The 21,186-nt window shown below is 63.3% G+C and overlaps 1 protein-coding gene across 5 annotated transcripts in view; it reads right to left on the reverse strand.

The window, feature by feature from the left end:
- The window catches only part of SPEG (striated muscle enriched protein kinase), a 31,912-nt gene extending 12,314 nt beyond the window's left edge, over positions 1 to 19,598 (reverse strand). Inside the window, exons 1-17 of one of the 5 annotated variants that reach the window (XM_071435094.1) lie at positions 19,437 to 19,598; positions 17,821 to 18,047; positions 14,589 to 14,628; positions 13,484 to 13,513; positions 12,999 to 13,088; positions 12,367 to 12,748; positions 9,789 to 11,311; positions 8,690 to 8,833; positions 7,718 to 7,900; positions 5,802 to 6,013; positions 5,442 to 5,530; positions 5,075 to 5,256; positions 2,728 to 2,988; positions 1,312 to 1,470; positions 981 to 1,170; positions 600 to 829; positions 302 to 421 (exon numbers count right to left, since the gene is read on the reverse strand). In XM_071435094.1, coding sequence (XP_071291195.1) covers positions 302 to 421; positions 600 to 829; positions 981 to 1,170; positions 1,312 to 1,470; positions 2,728 to 2,988; positions 5,075 to 5,256; positions 5,442 to 5,530; positions 5,802 to 6,013; positions 7,718 to 7,900; positions 8,690 to 8,833; positions 9,789 to 11,311; positions 12,367 to 12,748; positions 12,999 to 13,088; positions 13,484 to 13,513; positions 14,589 to 14,628; positions 17,821 to 17,853 — 3,868 coding nt within the window. In that variant the 5' untranslated portion in view covers positions 17,854 to 18,047; positions 19,437 to 19,598. Of the gene's footprint in view, positions 1 to 301; positions 422 to 599; positions 830 to 980; positions 1,171 to 1,311; positions 1,471 to 2,727; positions 2,989 to 5,074; positions 5,257 to 5,441; positions 5,531 to 5,801; positions 6,014 to 7,717; positions 7,901 to 8,689; positions 8,834 to 9,788; positions 11,312 to 12,366; positions 12,749 to 12,998; positions 13,089 to 13,483; positions 13,514 to 14,588; positions 14,629 to 17,820; positions 19,406 to 19,436 lie in introns of those variants that run through there. The other 4 variants (XM_071435097.1, XM_071435096.1, XM_071435095.1 and 1 more) reach the window with 4 other exon arrangements.
- Positions 19,599 to 21,186: the final 1,588 nt, after the last annotated feature.

The following is a 21,186-nucleotide window of genomic DNA, read 5'->3' on the forward strand; positions in this document are numbered from 1 at the left end:
GATGCATGAGATCAGTAATTCTTTCTGGTTTCCTGGTGGGGGCTCAGCCCCCACTGTCAGTGGGACTGGCACTGCCAGCAAGCTTCATGCAGGATCTAGTGGGATGGCTCTTGACCACACAAGATGAGAACTGCACCGCTGGCCCCACTTTTAGGTTCGATTAGAGACCTCCTGAGGTCCCCTCCAACCTAAGCTGCCCTGTGATCCTATTCCCCTAGGACCTCACGATGATCCTGGGTCACAGCCTGGCAGGGTGGCTGTGAGTGGCCACACATCCCAGGTGGTGTCTGCTGCTGCTTACCGGTGACATAGAGGTGTGCATAGCACGTGGCCTTCCCCACTTTGTTGGCAATGACACTTTTGTAGACACCAGCATGTGCGTGGCTCACAGCTGTGAATACCAGGCGATGGATGTCTTTATCTGGTGGAGAACAGGGGGACATAGGTAAGACCCTACCAGCTAAGCAGCACAGAGCTTCCCTTCCTGCCTCATGGGGTGAAAAGGTCTGGGGGGTGATGCCTCCTCTAAAGGTATTCCCCTTTCTCCCACCCCATGTAGAGGGACCCCAGGGGGTGGGGAAGGCAACGAGGAGTCCTACATTGCATCATCTTGCGGTCATCAGTGCTGTCAATTCGGGAGCCATTGTGGTACCAGGTGATGGAGGGGTAGGGCATCCCGGCCACCTGGCACTCCAGCACGGCCTCCTTCGACTCCACCACGTCCAGGTTGTGCAGTGGCTTCAGGAAATCAGGCATGGTGAAGCACTCTGTCTCTGTCTCCACCTGCTCTGGCTCCTCTGGGATGGATGGCATCTTCTCCAGCTTAGAGCTGCAAGAGCCCACAGATGCTCACAATGGGAGCGTGGTGCAGTGCCCCCAGCTCAGCCCCAGCCCTAGGCTTTGCATAAGCCTGTTGGATACCAAGTCCCAGAGGGGAGTGAGCAGGGGGAAGCAGATTCCAGTGACCATCCAACTCTTACATCTGGGAGGCTGCAGATGGCCGTGGCTCCTCCACATAGAGCTCAGCAGAGCACTCCACATGGCCATGGATATTCCTGGCGGTTGCCTTGTACTGCCCTTCATCTTCACTGCCCACGTGCACAATGACCAGTGAGTGCAGCCCTCCGTCCTGCTGAATCCGCACGTTCTCCCCCTCCTGCACTGGCAGGCCTGTGCAGAAACACACACCACCATCAGCAGCAGCATCCCCTCCAGTCCCAGCCAGGTGCAGCCTTAGGGTGCAGCCCCCAAGGAGATGAGGAGAGGTCTCCCTGCAGGGCCCTTGGCAAGCTCTCTGAGCTTGGGGGTTACCAAAGTGAGTCCAGGTAACCGTCGGAGGGGGAGTCCCACTGATCATGCAGACAAAGCGTGCTGTCCGCCCTTCCACCACGTCCACGTCCTCCAGCTTGCGGGTGAAGAGTGGCTGCACAGAGGGCTGCACCGTCAGCCGGGCACTGCAGGTCAGCTCATCTGCGAGGAGAGCAGGCGCTGTGAGCCCCACGGCACGTGCCTGTGCAGGGCAGGAGCAGCCTGTGACACCCCTGGCTGCAGCCCAGCAACCAGTGTGGCTGTGGGTGTGCATACCCCACACATGGTGTGGGTTGAGCCCGGGTGTGTGGGGTTCCAGGCTCCATCCCTGTGCAGGGCAGGGGGGCACAAATGTGTGCAAGGTCCCCGTGCCCAGGGCTGGGGCTCTGATGGCAGCAGGCTCCTCTTTCCCTTCTGCACAGCAGTACAGGTGCCAGAGCAAGGTGGGGTGGGAGAATGCCCTATCCTCCTCACAGGGCAGGAGATCACAGCTGGCCTATCCCCTTGGGAATGGGGCAGCAATGCTTGAGCAGGTAGTGCCAGCACATGCAGCATCCAAGGAGCAGCATGGGAACAGGAGCAGGCTCGATGCTCCAGATGAGGGGATTTCCAGCAGTGACAGTGTTGTCACCCACCCTGGCTAAGGATGGGCAACACCATTCTCAGGCACACCCTCACCTGCCTGAGCCGCAGACTGCTGCTACCTTCAAAGCCCCACGGGAATACAGCCTCCTTCATGGAGGATTGCACAGGCACCAACCACAGGGTGCAGGGAATGCTGCTTCTCCCTGCAATTCCCCCCCAGCCCTGCTGCCTAGGTGGGCAGGAGAGTGGACTCTGTGTGGGTCAGAGCTGTGGGCAGCAGGCACAGGCACAGGTGTGCCAGAGCCATGGGACAGAGGCCCATGCAACTCTTGCTGAGCTGCCATCAGTGATGGTTTGATGGGAGAGGCTGGGAAGCCCTGACTCCCTGCCCATTTCCCCACCACCTCCCAAGCCAGCAGAGACACATCAGTACTGGAGCAGGGTGCCCAGAAGCTCTGAAGCCAGGGGACAGGGACAGCTGGACTCCAGGCCTGCATCCACCTGGTGCACCCATGGAACAAATGCATCCCATGTTTCAGGGAGCCACATGCATGCATGCTGGCAGAGGAGCTGAGTGGGGTGGGACAGAGCTTTAGGGCTTGGGGTACTGGAGTCCAAGACCTAATGCACACCAGGTCTTCCTGAGAAATCTTCCCAGCACCTGGGGCACCACCCACTCCCTATCCCCCTGTCTCCCTGTACCCCATCTCCAGCACTCACAGCTGCATCCCTGGGAACAAGAGCCCTGAGCCCAAGGTAAGGGGGTCTTTCCCCCAGCTAGGGCCAAGCCCTGAGTGACACCCCCCCTGGGGGAGCTGCATGCCCACTGCTTACCTTTGGCAGTGCTGAGCTTGCAGGTGTAGATTCCGCTGTCATCTTCATGCACAGAGGTGAGCAGCAGCTTGCACTTGCGCCCATCAAAATGCATCTTGCATTTGAGCAGTGCAGGCTGGAGCAGCCGGCCCCGGGACAGCCAGTCCACGTCCATGTCTGGCGGGCCGGCCACCATGCACTCAAAGACCGCCAGCTCCCCCGCCCCGACCACCAAGTCCTGCAGGGGAACCACGATGGCCAGGGACTGGCACTCGGGGCGAGCTGCCCGGGGAGGGGGGAGAGAGAGAAAGAAAGAGAGAGATGCATCTCAGCAACTGAAAAGCAACCATGAGAGGTAGCAGGGATGGAGTGGGAGTACATGCAGGGCAGTGGTTCATGCAGGGAGGGGGCCTGGTGCAGCGGGCAGGGAGTGCAGCAGGGAAGGGTGGGATGGGAGGCGAGATGTGGAAAGCAGAGCTGAGCAGGGAGGGGGCTGGGGGTGAGGGGAGGTGTCCGTGCCAGGAACACACCACACAGCGCTTTACCAAACAGATTTTATTAGAGCTACAAAAAAAAAAAGGGTCACGGCCTCGCAGCCCGCCCCCCCCCCCCCATCAAGCCCCCTCCCTGGGAAGAAGAGACCCACAGCCAGGGGATGCTCCTGAGGGACCCAAGCCCTGGGGCTACAAGGGACGTGTCTTGGTGGCCAAGCTGGCACCTGAGTGGCCACCGCAAGCCAAAAGGGGCCAATGATCTCCCTCCCGCCTGCACCTCACGCAGGGTGTTCCCCTGTGGGGTCCCTGGGGTCTCCTGTCTCCCGTGCTCCGAGGTGACTGTCACAGAGCTGCCAGCGCACTGCAGCTCCTTCCCTACAGCCCTGGCCGGCACGGCGGCAACCGCGGGCTCAGCTCCCTGCTCCCTTTCCCTGGGCAGCAAGAGAGAGGCAGCAGAACACACAGACAGGGACAAACGGATGGAGCAAGAGACAAGACAGCATCATATGGGCACCCTGGCCCGGCTGAGGGGGCGCCTGCTGCTCCCCTGCTGCTCCCCCCGCCCCGCCTCAGTGACGCCTGCCCCGGCCATCTGGCGAGCCCCGGCCCGCAGTCGAGGGCCCGCGCGTCCCCGCGGTGCGTCCAGGACGAGGCGGCGGATGGAGAAGGAGGTAATAACACAAGGTGAGGTCCACTGCCTAAGAGGTGTCCAACTAAGAGCCCCGCAGCCGCGGCTCTGAGAGATGCACCCCCTTATCGTACTCCCCCTGCGTACAGACAAAAACCGCAGTCAGCAAGCAGAAGGGTTAGTGCAGCAGCGACGGGAGCGGCACGGACACACATACCAGCGCCAGCACGAGGGGTGCGAGTGGGCAGCAAGGCACGGAGCCATCTGCTGAGCCCCCCAAGAAGGGCTGGGGTTGGGCCATCACCCCTGCAGCCCGGCTCCTGCCCGTCGTGGGACACTGGGACGGCTTCCGCTCCCGCCCCTGTGCCGCCGCGCTTTGCTGTAGGCTGGGAGCGTTATCCCGGCAGCGTACAAGCAGCGCAGCCAAGGCCGGGCTGGGATCGGCACAGCTCAGGGGGGCTCAGGCAGCCATCAGCGGGGAGGGCTGGGGGAGCAGGGCACACACAGCAAAGGGCAAGAGGAGGGAGGCAGCATCACTCATCCCCACAGGCCCCTTCCCTGGCCTTGGGGATACCAGGCACAGCCTGGCTATCAGTCCCAACCTCACCCCCTCAAAACTGAACACATACTTTGGGGTCCTAAGAGGACCACAGCAGGGCTGGGGAGCGATAGCGAGGAAAGGGGAGTGGACAGTGAAGTCCCATGCGTATGGGACATTGCTGGAAATGGGCAGGGAGGGACCCCCTGCAAGTTGCCCTGTGCCTGGCACAGAGCTTGCAGGTAGCTTGGGGCAAGGAGGGAGCAAGCTGCAGGGCATGAGGACATGTTTCCTACAGAGCCCCCAAGGCCAAAAGCCCTCCCTGGTCAGCCAGGGGCAGCACTTCGCCCCATGTGTGGGGGAGGGGACGTGAGGTGAAGCTGGGCTGTGAGAAGCAGTTGGGTCTGGGTCAGATCGGTGGGGCTCTGGAACAACAGGCAACAGGTGGGACCCAGGGCTGCACATCTGGATGAGACAGCAAGGCAGACTGCCTTCTGCTGCAGGGCCAGCCTCTGCGGACAGCCCCAGGCACGCAGCTCCACTTTCCTGTTCCCCACCTGCGCCACCACAGGGGGAGCTGGCTTGTCCCCTTCTTATGTCACACCACCAAGTGGGGGGCCTGCAGTGGTGCCTTCCCCACAGCTCATGCAGGGCACTAGAGCCAGCAGGCCTCTCAGGTTCTTGGGTGACATAGTCAGGGAGTTTTACCTCTGACCTCCAGCTTGGCCTCGCACTGCTTGGTGCCATACTCGTTGACGGCCTTGCAGGTGTAGAAGCCGGTGTCAGTATGCTCCGCCGCCAGGATGTGCAGCGTGAAGAGCCCCCGCACGCCCTCTGCCTCCTCCGCGTGGTGCCGGCGCCCATACTTCACTGGCTGCCTGTTTCTCAGCCTGCTCCAGACAGAGGCAGAGCATCGTGGTCACACCTGGCCCTGCACACCCAGCCTGGCTGTCCCCAAAAAAAACCTTCTCCAACACTCCCTGCTCAGGATCAGAGCTCCATGCAACCATCCCCAAATGGAGAGGTCACTGTGCCCGTCCCCTCCTTTTCTGCCCAGCTGAGCAGCAGGACTCACCAGTAAATGATGGGCTTGGGCTCCCCACGGACGCGGACGCTCATGCTAACATCCTGCCCCTCCAGCACCGACTGGTCCGACAAGGATACCTGGGGAAAGGGGGGTCAGAGAGCAGCAAGCACCATCTGCACACAGGACCATGCACCCCACCACTGCACCCAGGGCTGTCTGTCTGTCCCCTGTCACAACAGGAGTACCAGGGAAGCTGGTGGGGTGGAGCCTGCCCGGGGGCTGCGAGGACCCCACATCAGACCAAGGGCTAGGAAGACCTGACCCAGCACCTCCTGGCACAAGGACTATGGTACCGGAGTCATAGGGCACTGTACCCCTCTACCAATCCTGGGGGATTTGCTATCTCACCTCAAAGGTGGGTGAAGCCTTGAAGGTGGCCTCAGGGGAGCCACGGGCAGCCCCATGCTCTGCTCTTGGCTGCAGCTTCATGGCCGGTCGGTGCTGGGGGGTGCCGGACTCGGGGAACTCCTCCAATGGGCTCAGGTACTCCTCGTCCGATGTGATGGGGCTGACCTGGCCGACGGCGGGGGGCAAGTTCCCATGCCGCTCCACAACGGGTGCTAGCACAGGAGAGGCTGGATAAGGAGCTGGCAGCAACCGGAGCCGGACAGGCGGGTTAGGGCACCCCTTTCCTCTACCCTGCATTACAGAGGTGGACACCCACCCTGCGGCACATCCCGGCTCGGCAAGGGCCGGCAGCGAAGGGGTGCGTGGCCGCACCGGGGGAGGGGGTGAGCAGCAAGCACGCCGCGGGATGATAAGGGGACGCGATATTCCACAAGGCGACAGCAGGGCTCAAGTGGCTCTTACGCAGCAGCCCGCGCTCCCATCCTTAAGCCGCCCGGATTCCCGGGATGGCTGTCCCTGCCCGGGCCGGCACGGCTGAAGGTGACATTGGCAGCTGCGCTCCCCCCTGCAGCCCGCCCGCCCGCCCGCCGGTCCGCGCCATCGGGGGCCGGACTGGGGGACTCGCGGGGTGCGGGATACGGGGGCCGGCGGGGGACGGGATGGGGAGCGGCGACCGGCACGGGGGACTGACAGAGCCCAGTCGCCACCATGGGGGTGCCGGCCCCCTCCGGCCGGCAGCCGGAGCGCTCTCAAGCTCCCTGCCCCGCGCCGGGAGTGGCGGGCGGCCTTCCCGGTACCGGGCAAGGGCTGTGTCCCCGCACCCCCGTGATACCCGCGGGCAGCTTCCAGCAGAGAGCTGGGAGCCTGAGCCCGAGTTCCCCCTGTCCGCACCCCCCCCCGCCATCGCCCCCGAAGCACCCCGCACTCACCGGGGCCACGGCGGCCCCGCGAGCCTCGCCTCGCCACACCGCCGAGCCGCCCTCGGTGCCCGTGGCGCTGCCGGTGCCCGCGGCGCTGCCGGTGCCGGGCGCTCCAGCCCGCAGCGCCGTCGGCCCGCTGAGCCCTCCCCGCCCCAGCGCCGGCCGGCCCCCGGGGCTGGGCCAGCAGCTGGGGGAGGGCCCGCGGCGGGCCGGGGTCTGCCGGGGCCCCTCCCGGCCCCCCACCGCTGTGCCCTGCCCGGCCGCGGCTGCCCCTGGGTGTCCTGTCCCGCCTAATCACGGAGCGGGGGAGTTTTGGGTCCTTCCAGCCCTCTGGACGGCTCCGAGCCTCTGCCGGCCGCCCAGAAACACTCTCTTGGAATGGGGAGGGCTTTGGGGCCGCAGCGGGCTGGGTATCCCCATGGCCAGCGCCGGGGAGGTTCTCCCCGGCCAGCAGCTCGGGGTCTTGGGGGGCAGGCAGGGTGCCCCCACAGGCAATGGTTTGTGGGGCGGGGGTCTCCCCGCGGCTTGCGGAGTGGAGCGCAGGGATACACCCACAATTTGCGGGCTGGGGAGCAGGCTGGGATATCCCCACGGTTCACATGCTGGAGGTAGGCGTACCCGTAGGGTTTGCAGGCTGAGGGCAGGGGTACCCACATGGTCTGCGGGTTGTAGAGCCGGCTGAGGTACCCCCATGTGTAGCGGGACACGGGGCAGATGTGGGGGCCGGACACTGGGCTGCTTGCTGGGCGCCAGGGGATGCTCACAGCCTGACCCCGCTCCCCCCACGGCAGGATCCTTCCATGGCTGCCGGGAGCACGTCAGCTGCTTTGGTTCAGACAGAGCCTTGTAGGGTAAGGAAGCCGGTTTCTTCCCAGTGACAGCAGCGGCAGAGCTGGCAGCCAGCCTGCCGCGGCGCCAGCCCTCGCTCCCTCCCTGTCTGCCTCCCGCCTTGCCTCCCTCCTTGCCTCCCGGGGTCCCTCCACCCGCGGTACTCACCGGGCCGCACGCTGAGGATGGCGCTGCAGCAGGTGGCCCCCACCTCGTTGGCCGCGGTGACAGTGTACAGCCCGGCGTCCGCCACCCGGGCGCTACGCACCAGTAGCGTGTGGCGCTCGCCCTCCGCCTTGATGGGGCGCGTCGTGCTGCTCCGCAGCGGGACCCCGTCCTTCCTCCAGGACACTGCCGGCAGAGGCGGGGGTCACGCGTGGGCAGGACAGCCCGAGCTTTCCCGGGGCCCGCGCAGGGGCCCGGGGAGGCCAGGCGCTTCTTTGCCTGGCCTGAGGACCCATTTGCTATGGGGAGCAGCCCCGGGATCCCACGGCCCTCTGACGGAGAGACCGTGGCTGGTCCCTATCTGCTTCCGGACATCCTCCTGCCCTCCAGTGGAGGCTGGAAGAGGGAATTAAAGCGGCTTGGCTTCTGCCTGGCTTTGGCGACTGGCACCGGTCCTGGATGCCCAGCTGCCCCCACGCACTTCCTGGATACAGCGTGCCCAGAGGCCATCAGCCCTGAGCTTCTGGCCCCGGGAAACCACCTGAGCTGCCTCAACAGCAGCTCCGAGCATAGGAGAATCATAGAATGGTTTGGGTTGAAAGACACCCTGATGATCATCTAGCTCCAACACGACCCCCTCCCCCCCGGCATGGGCAGGGACGCCACCCACTAGATCAGGTTGCGTCACCGTTCCTGCCCGCTCAGCGCTCAGTAGCCCTTCTCCCACTTTCCCAACAGCCCTGCCCAGCACTGGGGGACAGCAGAGCAGGCACGCTGTCCTCTGCCCCCTGTCCTGGCAGGCGGTGCCCAAGCACTTCACTCCATCTGAGGGGAGGAAGGGCAGAAGGGGTGCTCCCAGGGTGGGCACATTGCCTCCCCTGAGATACCCAGCTCAGCCTGGGTGTCCCACTCACGCCTCACAGGTGGGACATGGACATGCAGAGAGTCCCTTTGCCACGCTCCAGGGCAGCTCACCTTCTGGCTGGGGGTTGGCCGTGACAATGCACTTGAGCAGCACCTCTGCCCCCACGACAACGGCCATGTCCTGGATGGGGATCTCAAAGATGGGGGCTTCCAGGGGGTCTTCACCCGCTGAGACATAGGAGTCATCTGAGGACTCTGCACAGGGAGAGATGGGCCCCGTGGCTGTCAGCAGGGTGAAGTGGGTGGGTGCTGTGCCATGCAGGGCTGCATGCAGGCAGAGCGTGGGTCCCCCAACCCACTGCTCAACCACACCCTCTCTGGGGCCTTAGCAGGTACTCGGGCCATGCAGTGGATGAAAAGGCCACATCAGGATCCACCATGGCTCAGAGCAGGCAGTGGGGACAAGACAGGGGACCGGGAAGGGGCAGGAAGCATACAGCTTGTTATATATCCCCATAGGGCATAAGAAGTGAGGTGACAGTGGGGTGTGGAAGAAGGAGGGTCATACAGCCTGCTGCACGCCCCACCCTGAACTTCCCTCAGTCCCTCATGGGATGGTGCCTGCTCCACCCCAATGCATCAGCAAGCACCTCCCAGCTCCCTCCCCTCTCATGGCCCCAGCACGTGGACAAAAGTCCTGGGGCTGTGCCAGGAGCCTCAGACACAAGGGCCTGACACTTCTCTGGCTAGAGGAGAGCCTTAAAGCTCCCAGCCCAGGTATAGTCTCATCTAACTGCTGCATGCTGGGATGGGCAGGACACCTCTCGCCCAGCCAAGCCACCTTCCCCTGGGGAAGCTTGGGCTGCATGCCCTGCCTGGACCACCGAGCATGGCCCAGACAGGACAAGTTGCAGTGGGTGCCCTGTGCCCCAGACCAGGGCTCTATGCCACAAGTCAGCGTGCTGTATCTTTCCTGTGCCAGACAAGAGGTATGGAGAAGATGGCAAGTGTTGTAACCTCAAGGCCCAGCAAACTGGCAGCCAGGCTGGTCTGTCTTATAGCACTGCTTGGTGCCAACTACCCCAGAGTCTTGTCCCTCCACCCCTGGGCTCACCACACCTCCCAGGGGCAGGATGGAGGTCCCCTGACCCACCCAGGGTCTGGCCAGACCAGCTCCGTGCCTCAGGAGGACAGAAAGCCATGCCCATACCTAGTTCTGGAGAGGTGGGCCTGGCTCGGCGTCCCTTCCCCTTGCTCCGTGCGCTCCTGCCTTCTTGAGCCATCCGGCCACTCTCTTTCTTCTCTGACACTTTCATCTGCCTTCTCTCCACCTCCCTGCCCACACCGTGCTGTCCTGCCCAGCTTCGCTCCAGACGAGCTTCCTGCTCCATGCCCGGCTTTGCCCAAGGCAGGAACCGCACTTCTGTGGGCGTCTCTGGCCGCCGGTACAGTCCGTGGGGCACGGCCAGCCGGGCAGCCAGAGCCTCGTTCAGCGCCCCGGGGCCACGGGCAGGGCCTCCATCTGGGTACAGACTGCCTCCGGCGGGCCCCGCCTGCGAGAGAGCCACCCTTCCCTGCGGGCTGGCTTGTGCCAATGGCCACTGCTCCTTCTTCTTCACTTCCCCAAAGCCTTCTTGCTGCAGACCCTTCCTGGCATCCTCCACTGAGCTGGGCTGTCCAGCCGCCCCACCCCCCCCCACCGGGGCTCTCTTCCCGCGCTGCCCCCCTGGCAGCGGCTCCCCATCAGGTCCCACCAAGGCCACGCTGGAAAGTGCCAGGTGCTGGATGACGTGTGTGCTCTCTGCCGGCGGGCAGCTCTTGGGCGGCAGTGCCTTGCGTCCGCCGGCGCCCTGAGAGGAAGAGGTGCGGGGGGTGCGGGGGGCACGGGGTGCGGGGGGCTCGCTGGCCGCTGGGGGTGAGGGTGCCGGGGGCGACCCGGCTTTGCAGAGCTCCTGGGAGCGCCGCAGCTGCTGCTTGGAGACCGTCCGCTTGATGCGGCTCAGCTCCTCCGCAAACTTGTGCTCGATGGCGTAGACGCGGTTGGCGAACTTGCCCCGCTCGTCGAAGGAGGCGGCTTTCTGCCGGAAGGCCAGGCGCCGGCAGGCGGCCGTGCTGCCCGGCTCCCAGCGGCCGCCTTCCCGCAGGTCCTCCCGCGAGCCGCCCGGAGTGCTGGCGCGGCGCGGGCCGCTGCCGGGCTGGTCCAAGGAGCGCGTCTTGCGCAGCGGCAGGTTGGGCCGCGCGGGAAAGGGGCTGTCCTGCTCCAGGCTCCTCTGCCGCTCCTCAAAGTACTGCAGCCGTTCAAAGATCCTGGAGCCAGCACGCACCAGCTTGGGCGATGCCCGGACGGAGATGCGGCCGGAGGTGTCGCTCATGGGTGTCTGCGGACGGGAGTCCTGTGTGCTTCCCTGTGAGTACCCAGAGGACTTGGGCTTCTTGATCTTCTCCTCGTACTCCTCAGGAACGACGTCCTGGTACTCTACCGGCACCGAGGACTTCTTGCGGGGGGTCACGGGTGTGAAGGAGGGGACGCCAGGGCCACGGGCAGCAGGCTGGGATGCGGTGCCGGTGGGCGGCTGCAGACATGTGCCAGCGCGAGGAGATGGTGAGCGGACGATGGGTGGCTTAGCAGTCAGTGGCAGAGCAGCGGGGGATCTTGGGGGCTCTGCACCAGGCTTTGGAGAGACAGGGCCTCTGTGGAGGTCATCTCTCCGGTAGCCTCCCTGGGGGATGCTGCTGCAAGGGCAGAGACAGAGGACCATGGCTTAGAGACCATCCTTGTACCTACTTGGCTACATCCCAGCTTCCAGCCTGCACCACCGTGCCCAATGGGGCATGGCAAACAGTCTGGGCAGCATGGGGAGACTCAAGGGGTCCCAGCAATGGCATCTGGTCACCCCAAGACCACTGGGAGATGGCTGGGTTAGGTGAGAGGCCTGGGCAGCTGGGACCCCTTGCCCAGGGGTACTCATGTGGAACAGCAGGGTGATGCTGGGTTACCCAGTGAGTCCCCTCCCCAGGGCCACCATGCAGACAGGACCAGGGCCTGGGGGCGTGCCCCAGTTTTCTGGGGTGTCCTAGTGTGCTGAGGCAGCACAGCCTGGCCAGAAGGGGTCCCCAAGGCTGCAAGCCCTGCCTGTGCACATGCTGCTGTGGGCACATCTTCCTATCCCACTGCCCCCAGAGGGGCTCAGCAAACGCAGAGTGGAAATCATAAGGTGGAGATGAGGTTCTGGTGGAAGAAGCAGCCTTAAACAAAAAAAGAGCAAGATGGAGGTCAAAGGAGCAGGCCTGCAGGTATGGGAACCAAAGGCGGCAGGGAGGGACGGGGGCTCTGAGCACATCAGCAGGATCTGGGGAGGCAGCATGTCCCTGGACCTTGCTGCCACCCCTGTACCCATGGGCAGACACTTGCCTCTGTGTGTCCCAGGCTACTGTGCACCTCCAGTTCCCCACACTGTGGGCTGCACCCCACCATGGTGGGGTGGAAGAGGAAAATGCCCATGGTACAATCTGCAAGTGGGCTACTGCACTTCAAGCAGTGGCACAGTGGATACACCCAGCCTCAACCTGGCCACAGCAGAAAGGGACCCCACTCTACATCACCCTCAGGCTGCGTTGCTCCCACCTTCTCACCGAGAACAGGCTGCCTACTGCTCAGAGTCCCCACTCCTCATCGGGGAAGGTGAAGGCAAAGAAAGCCCGGGTGGAGGGAAGGAGATGGCTGCAGGGGTTGGAAGGAGATGGCCCCAGCGCGATGTCCCCTCCGTGCGCTCCCCCTGGCTACTTACACGTGGAGCGAGAGCGCCCGTCCTCGGTACAGGCTGAAGGCGCTGCCGTACGGGTCGCTGGCCACCGACAGGCTATCCTCTGACCCCCAGCTCGTGCCCACCAGATTAGCCCGTGATGCCCGCACCAGCGGCTCCACGCCCAGGTGCCGGACCTCGGCGCCACGCGGGGCCGGCGTGTTTGCTTGCCTTGGGGTTCCCTGCGGCTGCGGCCAGGCAGTGGGACGGAGGTAGGGTCCCCGTGCAGAGAGGCTGGCATCCGTCTCCTTCTCCACCACGGTCTGCTGGCTGCCTGACCAGCTGGAGCGCTCCTCTGCCTGTGACAGGGCCAGCACCGAGGTCGGCGTTGTGTTCATGGAGGCGTCCACAAGGGTGTCAGACCCACCTGAGAGAAGAGGGATGAGCCGAGACTGGGTGCCTGTGGGGACAAGCTCAGCACCCTCCTCAGAGAGGGCTGAACCACCGTGGGGTGTCCCAGCATGTCCTGAGCAGCACCCTGCTGCCTCAAGCCCTCCCCGCTTTGTATGGGTGGATCACAGCTCCTCTCCATGGACACCCCCAAAGCCTGGCCTTGTGGGGACTCATGGCCAGCAGCCAGCGTCAGGGCTCAGTGCCAGCCAGGTGTCCCTGCTCACCCGTGGGGGTGCTGAAGGCCGTCTCATCCTGGAGATCACTGCGCTGTGTCACCTGGGGGTCGCCGGATTCATCCTCACCTGTCTCCGAGTCTGGGGTGGGAGGGGAGAGTAGGGAGTGAGGGTACAGACAGACAGCAGACCACACTGGTACTGCCTGTTGCAGACCCATTGGCTTCAGGAGCATGAGAGCTGTGCCCAGGCAGCTCCAGGGCAGGAGGCATGACTGTGACCTGCAGGGACAAGTTGCCAGTAGGGAAAGGCAGGACTAGGAGTGGGAAAGTCCAACAGGGCAAGGGCAGGCAGGAACAGTGTTAGATCATGGGAGAAAGGGAGTCAGTGCCAGCCATGGGAGCAGAGATGGCAGAGGTGGCACAGGGACAAAAAAGCAGAGCAAGGGGACAGTGGAAGTGACAGAGCAGGGTGGCAGGCTGGGGCACAGGGTCCACTATGGGGACAGTGATGGCATTGGGAAGGCATCTTCCTACCGTAGCTTTGTTTCCTGCAGGAGCGGAAAACTTCGCTTCCATAGGGGCAGCAAGAGAGAGAGAGACATCAACACCCGGTTATCGGCCCGGCCTGCGGAGACGCGGGGGCAGCCGGGGGGGCCTTGTCCCCAGCACCTCCCCACCATGTCTCCACTCTGCATCACAGCCACTGCACACCGCTCCAGCGCTGCACACAGACCCTCTCCTCACACACCATCCCACCTGTGAGTGCACAGCACCATTCCCTCCCTGTGCCACAGCCACATCCCGCCCAGCAGGACAGCCACCCCCTATCCCTGGAGCTGCTGGCCTCACCGCTGCAGTATCCATACATCCCTCTGTGCCTGCAGGGCATCTCAGCCTGGCGCTGGACCCTCCCAGTCAGTGCCCCAGCTAGGCACTCCTGGGGGTGCTAGAGCACATGGACACGTGTCCATGTGACACAGCCTCCCCCTGGCATGTACAAGTCCATCCTCTGCCCCACCAGGGCAAGTGCTGTACAATACAGCTGTGCTGCACAGCACAACTGTGGTTGACAAAGACAAAATTCTCAGGGCAGGGCATCACTAAGAGCTGCCCCCCACCGGGCAGGATGTGGCAAGGCCGTTTCAGTATCACCCTAGAGTCCCATTCCAGGAAAACTAGTGCCATGCTTCCAGGGAAGGACTGACTTTCCTCCTTGCCACTGCCCAAGCCCTCACAAGCTGCAACAACAACCCCTGCAGTGAGAAACACATCCCCAGCCCCACCACTGCTCCTCTCCATTGCACTCTCAAGGTGTGTGGGGAGCCACACTGCTTCTCCCCACTCCAAGCCACGCCTCTGCAGCCCAGCACACGACCAACTGCTTTGTGCCCTGCTAGTGCATCAGATTTCCAATCCTAGCCACAATAGTGTGGCAGCCCCTGAGCAAGTAGAGCTGCAGAGCCAGGAGCAGACCAGCTGCATGGGGGACACTGTGAGCTCCTGGCTGACTGGGACCCTATTTTGTGGCTGGCAAGATGCAATCCAGCTCTGCCCAGCCTCTGCTTGCAGCATGGTGGTGGGCCCCATCCTGGCACACTTGGGGCAGCGGGGGGAGTCGGGTCCTGGTAACTCAACGCACCATGCGTGAAGCGCCCGAAGCGCCGCGAGTGGCCGGTCTTCTGCAAAGGAAAAGAGAACAGAGCATTACCCGTGGCACGGTGATAGGTACCTGCCATGCACTCACACTGCTGCCACACCACACCTCGCACTCACACACACACACACAGCCCCCATCCCAGCACATGCAGCGCCGCTCACACCCACAACCTCTCACACGCACTCTGGCACGACAAATGTCGCCCCACTCACGCCCTCCCACAGGCAGGGCACACCTGCCAGCGCTGACATGCACCCCCGCTGCACACCCACGGGCCCCACAGGCACACGCCCCCGCGCACACGCAGAGATGGATGGCTGTAGGTGGGCACGTGTGGCGCATGCCCAGCCACGCACACTCACACACCTGAGCGCACGCGCGCGTGCACGGAGTCCCCTCGGTGATGGCACTGTGCCCCCCAGCCCTGTGCTCCAGCCCAAGCCCGAGCGTGACAGTGGGGCACCCCAGATGCCCCAGAACTGCTGCCTGCAGCTGGCATAGCCTGCACTGAAGCCTTTGCCTGGGCTGCTACCCAAACGTTCTGCAGCCCCTTCAAAGCCACCCAGCCAGCATGGGGATTTGGCCAGCAAAATGTCTTCCAGGCACTGGCCCAGACTCCGCCATGGCCACTGTCCCAGCACGGGGACAGCATCCTTCTTCCCCTGTGGAGGCCATGCCAGTTGAAGAGGCGCTGCCTGGCAGCAGGGGACCAGCCTGTTGGCACAGGGCTGGAGGCACAGGGGCTGTGCTCACCCATGCCGTCTGCACGGGCAGGTGGGAACCGAGCACGGGCTGGAAGCACCAGGAGCTCCCTGCCAACTTGGCTGCCCTCTGTGCTGCAGCCCAGGCCTGGGCACCTGCGTGCCTGGGAAGGGACCAGCTGAGGGCAGCCTGTCTGCCAGACCCTGTGTGCACTGACGCCATATCCCAGGAAAGCAGAGGGATGGGGTGATCTCCAAGGCAGGCAGGAGTGGGAATGTGGAGTGCAGACAGGCAGGGTTGGGCTGCCAGGACTGAGCATCCTTCCCAGCCAGTCTGGGTGACAGGGTCTCCCCAGGACACTGATGGCCCATGTCCTGTCTCCCCAGTGGGGAGCCCAGGGCTGGACACCCTGCTGTCTCAAAGCCCTTTGCTCCACCAGCCCCTCCTGCCCCACCATCCCTCCAGCTCCAAAGCAGGTCATGGACAACCAGACCCCAGGGACAGCCAGCCACCAGGGATGGACAGCCAAGCATGGCAAGCAGCTAGTTGCCCTTGAAGGGCAACAGGCTCATTTCACAAGCCCCAGAGCTGCTGCCACTGCTGTGGCAGACCCTGAACATGGGCAGCACTCAGGTTCTCACCAACCCTGCTGCCTGCATGCAGTGCTGGCCAGAGGGCAGCGGCTGCACGAGACACATTTGTATTCAGGCTGAGCCAGGCTTCACCTCCCCTTCTCGGCTGACTCTGCCGGTTCTGGCTGGCAGCCCATCTTCCAGGCCAGGGAAAGATGAGTGATTAACTGCACCATCGGCGGATAATTCCCCCATTAAAAAATGAAAATGCAATTGAGTGCCATTATCGGGTACTCTCGTGGCTTCCCCAGGGACAGGCGCCATCGGCTCCCCATCAAATATGGTGAGTGTACCCAGAGAGCTGGGCTGCACTGCCCAGAGCTACAGAGGGGCTGAGCCCCCTCCCCTTCACCTCTCAACAGGTCCCTACAGGATCAGGGCACCCTGAGGGATCAGGGCACCTTGTAGGATCAGGGCACCCCGCAGACTGGACCCATCTCAAGCACAGCACCCACCTGCAGCCCAGTAGGGAGCAAGTGCTGGGTGATGCAGGGTCAGCCCCAGGCCAGGAGATGGAAAGGGGGCAGAAACAGCTCAGGGCTTGGTGTGGGATCAGAGTCTGCACGAAGGGGACAGACAGAGAGTGGGGGTAATCCTCCTCTGTGGGATTTCATTTGCATCTTGGGAAAAGGGGTGGAGGAGCCCCAAGAGCACACTCTGTGCCACCCAGCCTGGAGTAGAGAGAAGAGCTGGCCAGGATCCACCACACCCAGCTTTGGCCCTGCACTACGAGGCAACTGGGTAAGACCTGGAGGTGTTTCCTTCCCCTGTGCCAGGCATGGATCCACCTACCCAGGCTGGAGTCCTGTGCTGACCCAGGCATGGGGCATCTCTCACCATGGCCATGGGGCCTACAGAGACCATGGAGCTTGCCACCACCTAGCACGTGGAGCCCAGCACCACATGGCACTGCTGCCTATTGTGTGAGACAGGCAGACAGGGAGCAGGGATGGAATGAGGTGGGGAGGGAGTGAGTAACTTGCCTGGTGCAGAGAGACAGCGCTGTGGCTGTTGTGATACCCCTCCCGTGCTCAGCCAGCGCTGCAGGACCCTGCCCTGCCACACGGGCAAGCCCCTGGACTTGCTGCCCCCAAATGCAGAAGGGGCATCCAGGCTGTGCAAAGCACCCTGCCCCAGAGGGACCCTCAGCACCTTCTCTCCCTGGGGACCTGTGTCCTATCGTGCATCTCCCACCCCCGGGAAGGTGCTGCGCGTGTCAGCCCCTTCCCGGTCCCCTCTGGGCCAGCAGGCACAGTGACAGCGGGGATGCTGTGCGTCCGCATCGGGCTGGTGTGCCCCGGCGGATTGGGGGCGGGGGGCTTCCTGGAAGTGTGCTCCCCATCCTCCACGCCCCGCGGAGGCCAAGTGACGTCCTTGTTGCTTGCTCGGCAGCGGAGCGAGCGGCGGGCCCGCGAAGGAGCCGTGCCTGTGCCAGGCATGCTCCTGACGCGGAGGGGATGACGCATGCAAAGCCTCCTCTCCGGCTCCGTGACCACCGCCGGCGGGGCTGGGGAGCCATGCACAGCCTCCATTTGCTCCAGAGGGCACAGAGGGAACAGAGGCCCGTGGGGAGAGCCCCGGCGGGGTCCCAGCCCGGGTGTTGGCACGGGAGGCGCTGAGCCCCTGCCCTCTGCCCCTCCTGCCCGGGCTGGCGAGGCCAGGCGAGCAGCCGGCAGCTCTGCAAGCGGGGCTGAAGCTGGCGCTGTGCAAAGTCCTGGGGAGCCCCAGGGGGCAACGGAAGGGCTGGAGGGACACTCCCATCCCCATCCTTATTCGCATCCCAATTCCCGTCTCCATCAGCATCCATTCCCATCCCCAGCCGCTCTCGGCGCTGCCCCCTTCTCCCGGCACCCGCCGGCACGGCAGCCTGGAGCCCTTACCTGGAAACGCTTCTTCACCCAGATCTTCTTCATGCTTCTGCAGAGCCCTGACGGCCCGGTGACACGGACTCAGGCCCGGCAGGACGGCAGCCCGCTCCCGGCGGGGTCCCCGCTGTCAGCACGCCGCGGCAGCAAGCGATGCTCCGAGCATCCTTCACCGCCGGCAGCCGGGAGCGGCGGAGGGAGAGGAAGGGGCTCGCCAGGTTGGGCTCTCGGGAGGGCTGGAGCTGTGAGCATGAAGCATCACTGGAGTGCTCCTCCCTCCATCCTTCCCCCGCCTGCCTCCGCCTCCGCCTCCCCGCCAGCCCTGGCACACAGTGACAGCGGTGGGGGACAGGCAGGGCACAGGTGGTGGGGGGCGAGGGCCACCGTCGTAAAGGGGAGGGAGGGGGCGTGTCTGAGGCGGGTACGTGATTTCTCCACCTCTGGCTTTGTCTACACAGGAGCCCCCTGCCAGGCAGTGCAGCTGTACCACTGTCCCCTGTCACCTGTCCATCCTGCCCCACTGCCCAGGACAGGGGCTGCACTCCTCTCTTAGGACACAGCCCCCCCATTACAGCCCCCACATGCAGACCAACTGGGATGGAATCAACACAGCACAGCAGCACCCTGTGTGCTGTCCCCAGCGTGCTCTCAAACAGGGCAGACTCAGTGCCACAGCTGGCACAAGCCTGCACGCAGCAGCAGGTTTGCAGTGTGCCATGGCACTGCCCAGCCAGGATACAGGCTCACCATCACTCTGCCAGCCTCTGCTCAGTGCCCCACATCCCCCAGGCATTGGTAATGCAGAAGGATCCCCTTGCTCAGACACGGGTGTGGGTCACAGCACAACTGTACATGGACAGGAGCTAATATGGGCACAGTGCTTCCCATCAATTCCCCTGGCAAACCAACAGCCTCCAGTCCCAGTGCTGCTGCCAGGAGAAACCTTGTACCCTGCCCCCCGGCTGCCTCAGGACCCACATGGGTGTGCAGGGCTGGGCTGCTCAGCCCTGTTGTAGCACCACTGCTTTGTGGCTGATGGGGAGACAAGCTGGAGCTGGGAAGGTAGGCTGCTGTCCCTGTGCACGTGGCATGACACACACGAGACCTCCCTTCCTGCAGGGGTGAGGACCCACAGCACAGCTCAGAGCAGGACTCTGTGCCAGGACCGAGCTGGGATGGGGCTCCTGGGATGTGGGCAGAAGCTGTGGGTGGCAGTCCCCACTGAGGCTGGTCAGGGACATTAGCACCTATAAGTGCTCCTGGGGTGCTGGCTCAACCCTGGCACAACCCTGGCACACCTTCCCCAGCTGACCATCCTGAGCCCTGCTGCCTGTCCCAGTTTTCTGGGTGATGCTACAAATAAGCCAGAGGGGCAGTCCCAGCCTCACAGCCCCAGCAGATCCTGTCTTGCATGCCATGCCCCTCACAGCTCTTGGTGCCCCATAGCTCAATACCTTCCCTCATTAACTCACCAAGCCCTGCAGCATTCACCAGCCCCCTTTCCAGGCCCCTGGAGAGGCTGCCAAGCTCCTGGCCTCTCCTCTGTTTGAGCTGCCCCTTCCCACTGCAGAGCATCCATGGGGACGCTGCTGGAGGCCTCCCCACCCGGCGCTTGTCCCCACGCTGCTCACCTGTCCCCTGGGGAGCCAGCTGCTCCACGAGGAGCTGCTCACAGGCATCATGCTCCCCATGGTGCCTGGCAGGTCTTGGTAGCTTTTCTCTGCTTCCCCTCCCAGCTCATGACTCCAAACGTGAGGCTTTTCATGGCTCCATAATAACTTGCAAATTACCCAGTACAAAAGGAGCTGTTTATACAACATTTCTGTCAGTCCCACAATCCCAGTGATGCTGCGGGGTTTCCGTGGAGACCCTGCACGTCAGACAAGTCCTACAAATGCTACAGCTGGCATTAAGGGAATCTCCTGTCAGAGACAGAGGTCCCTGCTGCCCCCCACCAGCCCTGGCTGGGGACAAAAATGGGTCCCCTTGAGCCAGAGCTAGGTAAAGAGCTGAACTGTGGGGCTCGTGTGTGTGAGGGTACCTGCACCCAGGGCTTCCCTGCAAGGTACTCTCACCCTGTCTGTGCATGCCTGTGGTCCTGCTGCAGACACACAGCCTGCACATTCTTTTCACGCTCAAGTGGGATTAAAATACTCATTAAGGATGCTGGGAAGAAGCACCAAGGCTTGGATGTGTCACACAGTGGTACCAGGGCAAGGGTGCTGTCACCAAAGCACCCCCAAGGACAGCCTCAGGTCTGGCCCCAGGGAGGAACACCTTTGTCCAGCCAAAACACAGCCACTTGTATATCCTCCAACTATCCTACATCTGCTGCCCATTGGTCACAGCTCCTGGCTGTGCACACAGCTGGCTGGGCACACAGCTCTTCCCAGCAACTGTGACTCTGTAGCCATCCCTCAGCAAAAGCTTCAGGAGCGACTCTGGGCTGTCCCAGAGATGCTGAAGCTCTGGGAATAGCTGGGTCACCTCCAAGAGGCTGTGCCTATTGCAAGCACCAAAAGTCACTGCAGAAGCTGTCCTACAGGAGGTGATGGTCACCTGCAGCTAGGGCTGCCCTTCTGCCCTGCTCCAGCCCAGAGGCAGCCCCTACCTCCTCTGCAGGTCAGGCACCCAGGACAGAGAATGGCAGCCAGTGCAGCTGTGGCATGGACAAGAAGCAGGCCTGGAGCAGGTGGCCCCACTGCCACCCAGCTCCAGCTTTGCCTGCTGGACACACATCAGCCCCAAGCAAAGCAGACAGCAAACACTCGCTCAAACTGCAGCATTAGTTCCACCGTTCCAAGAACCACAGCCCTCCACACCTTGCTGGCCTCCCGACTGCCCTGCACAGGTCCTGACCAGTCCCACAGCTCTGGCCTGGCACCAGCCCCCTGCCCTGGTCCCAGGCAGCAGCCCCTTGTCTCAGTGCTTGAATAATTGATGGCAGTGTGTGCATGCGGCGTCGCGAGTAGGAGGAGGTCTGGCCATGAATCTTTCATGCGTTTGCACCTCCTGGAGCTGCTGGGGATGGTCGGCGGGAGGTGGGGATGTGCTGGGAGCCTGGGTAGGTGGCACCTTCCGTAGCTCTGTCCCCATGGAAGATAAATACAGCAGTGGAATGTCCCTTGTTACCCGGTAGGGCAGCGCCACAGAATCCCTGTGAGCCTGTGGAGGAGCAATGCTGTGCTGTCCCCCCTTTCCCAGGGGCTGGGACACCCCAGTGCCCTCTCCAGCTTTGCCTCCCTTTGCTGCCACAAGAAGGATGCCTGAGCACACAGTGCTCACTGCAGGCAGAGAATGCAGGGATGCAAAGCAGCAATGTGACCTTTGCTCTGGGCGTCTGGACATGGAGCACGATGGCACAAGGCATTCCATCCCTGG

The sequence above is a fragment of the Agelaius tricolor genome, unplaced genomic scaffold (assembly GCF_023055355.1).
Source record: "Agelaius tricolor isolate 1412-34295 unplaced genomic scaffold, bAgeTri1.0.p SCAF_10, whole genome shotgun sequence".
Taxonomy (NCBI): Eukaryota; Metazoa; Chordata; class Aves; order Passeriformes; family Icteridae; genus Agelaius; species Agelaius tricolor.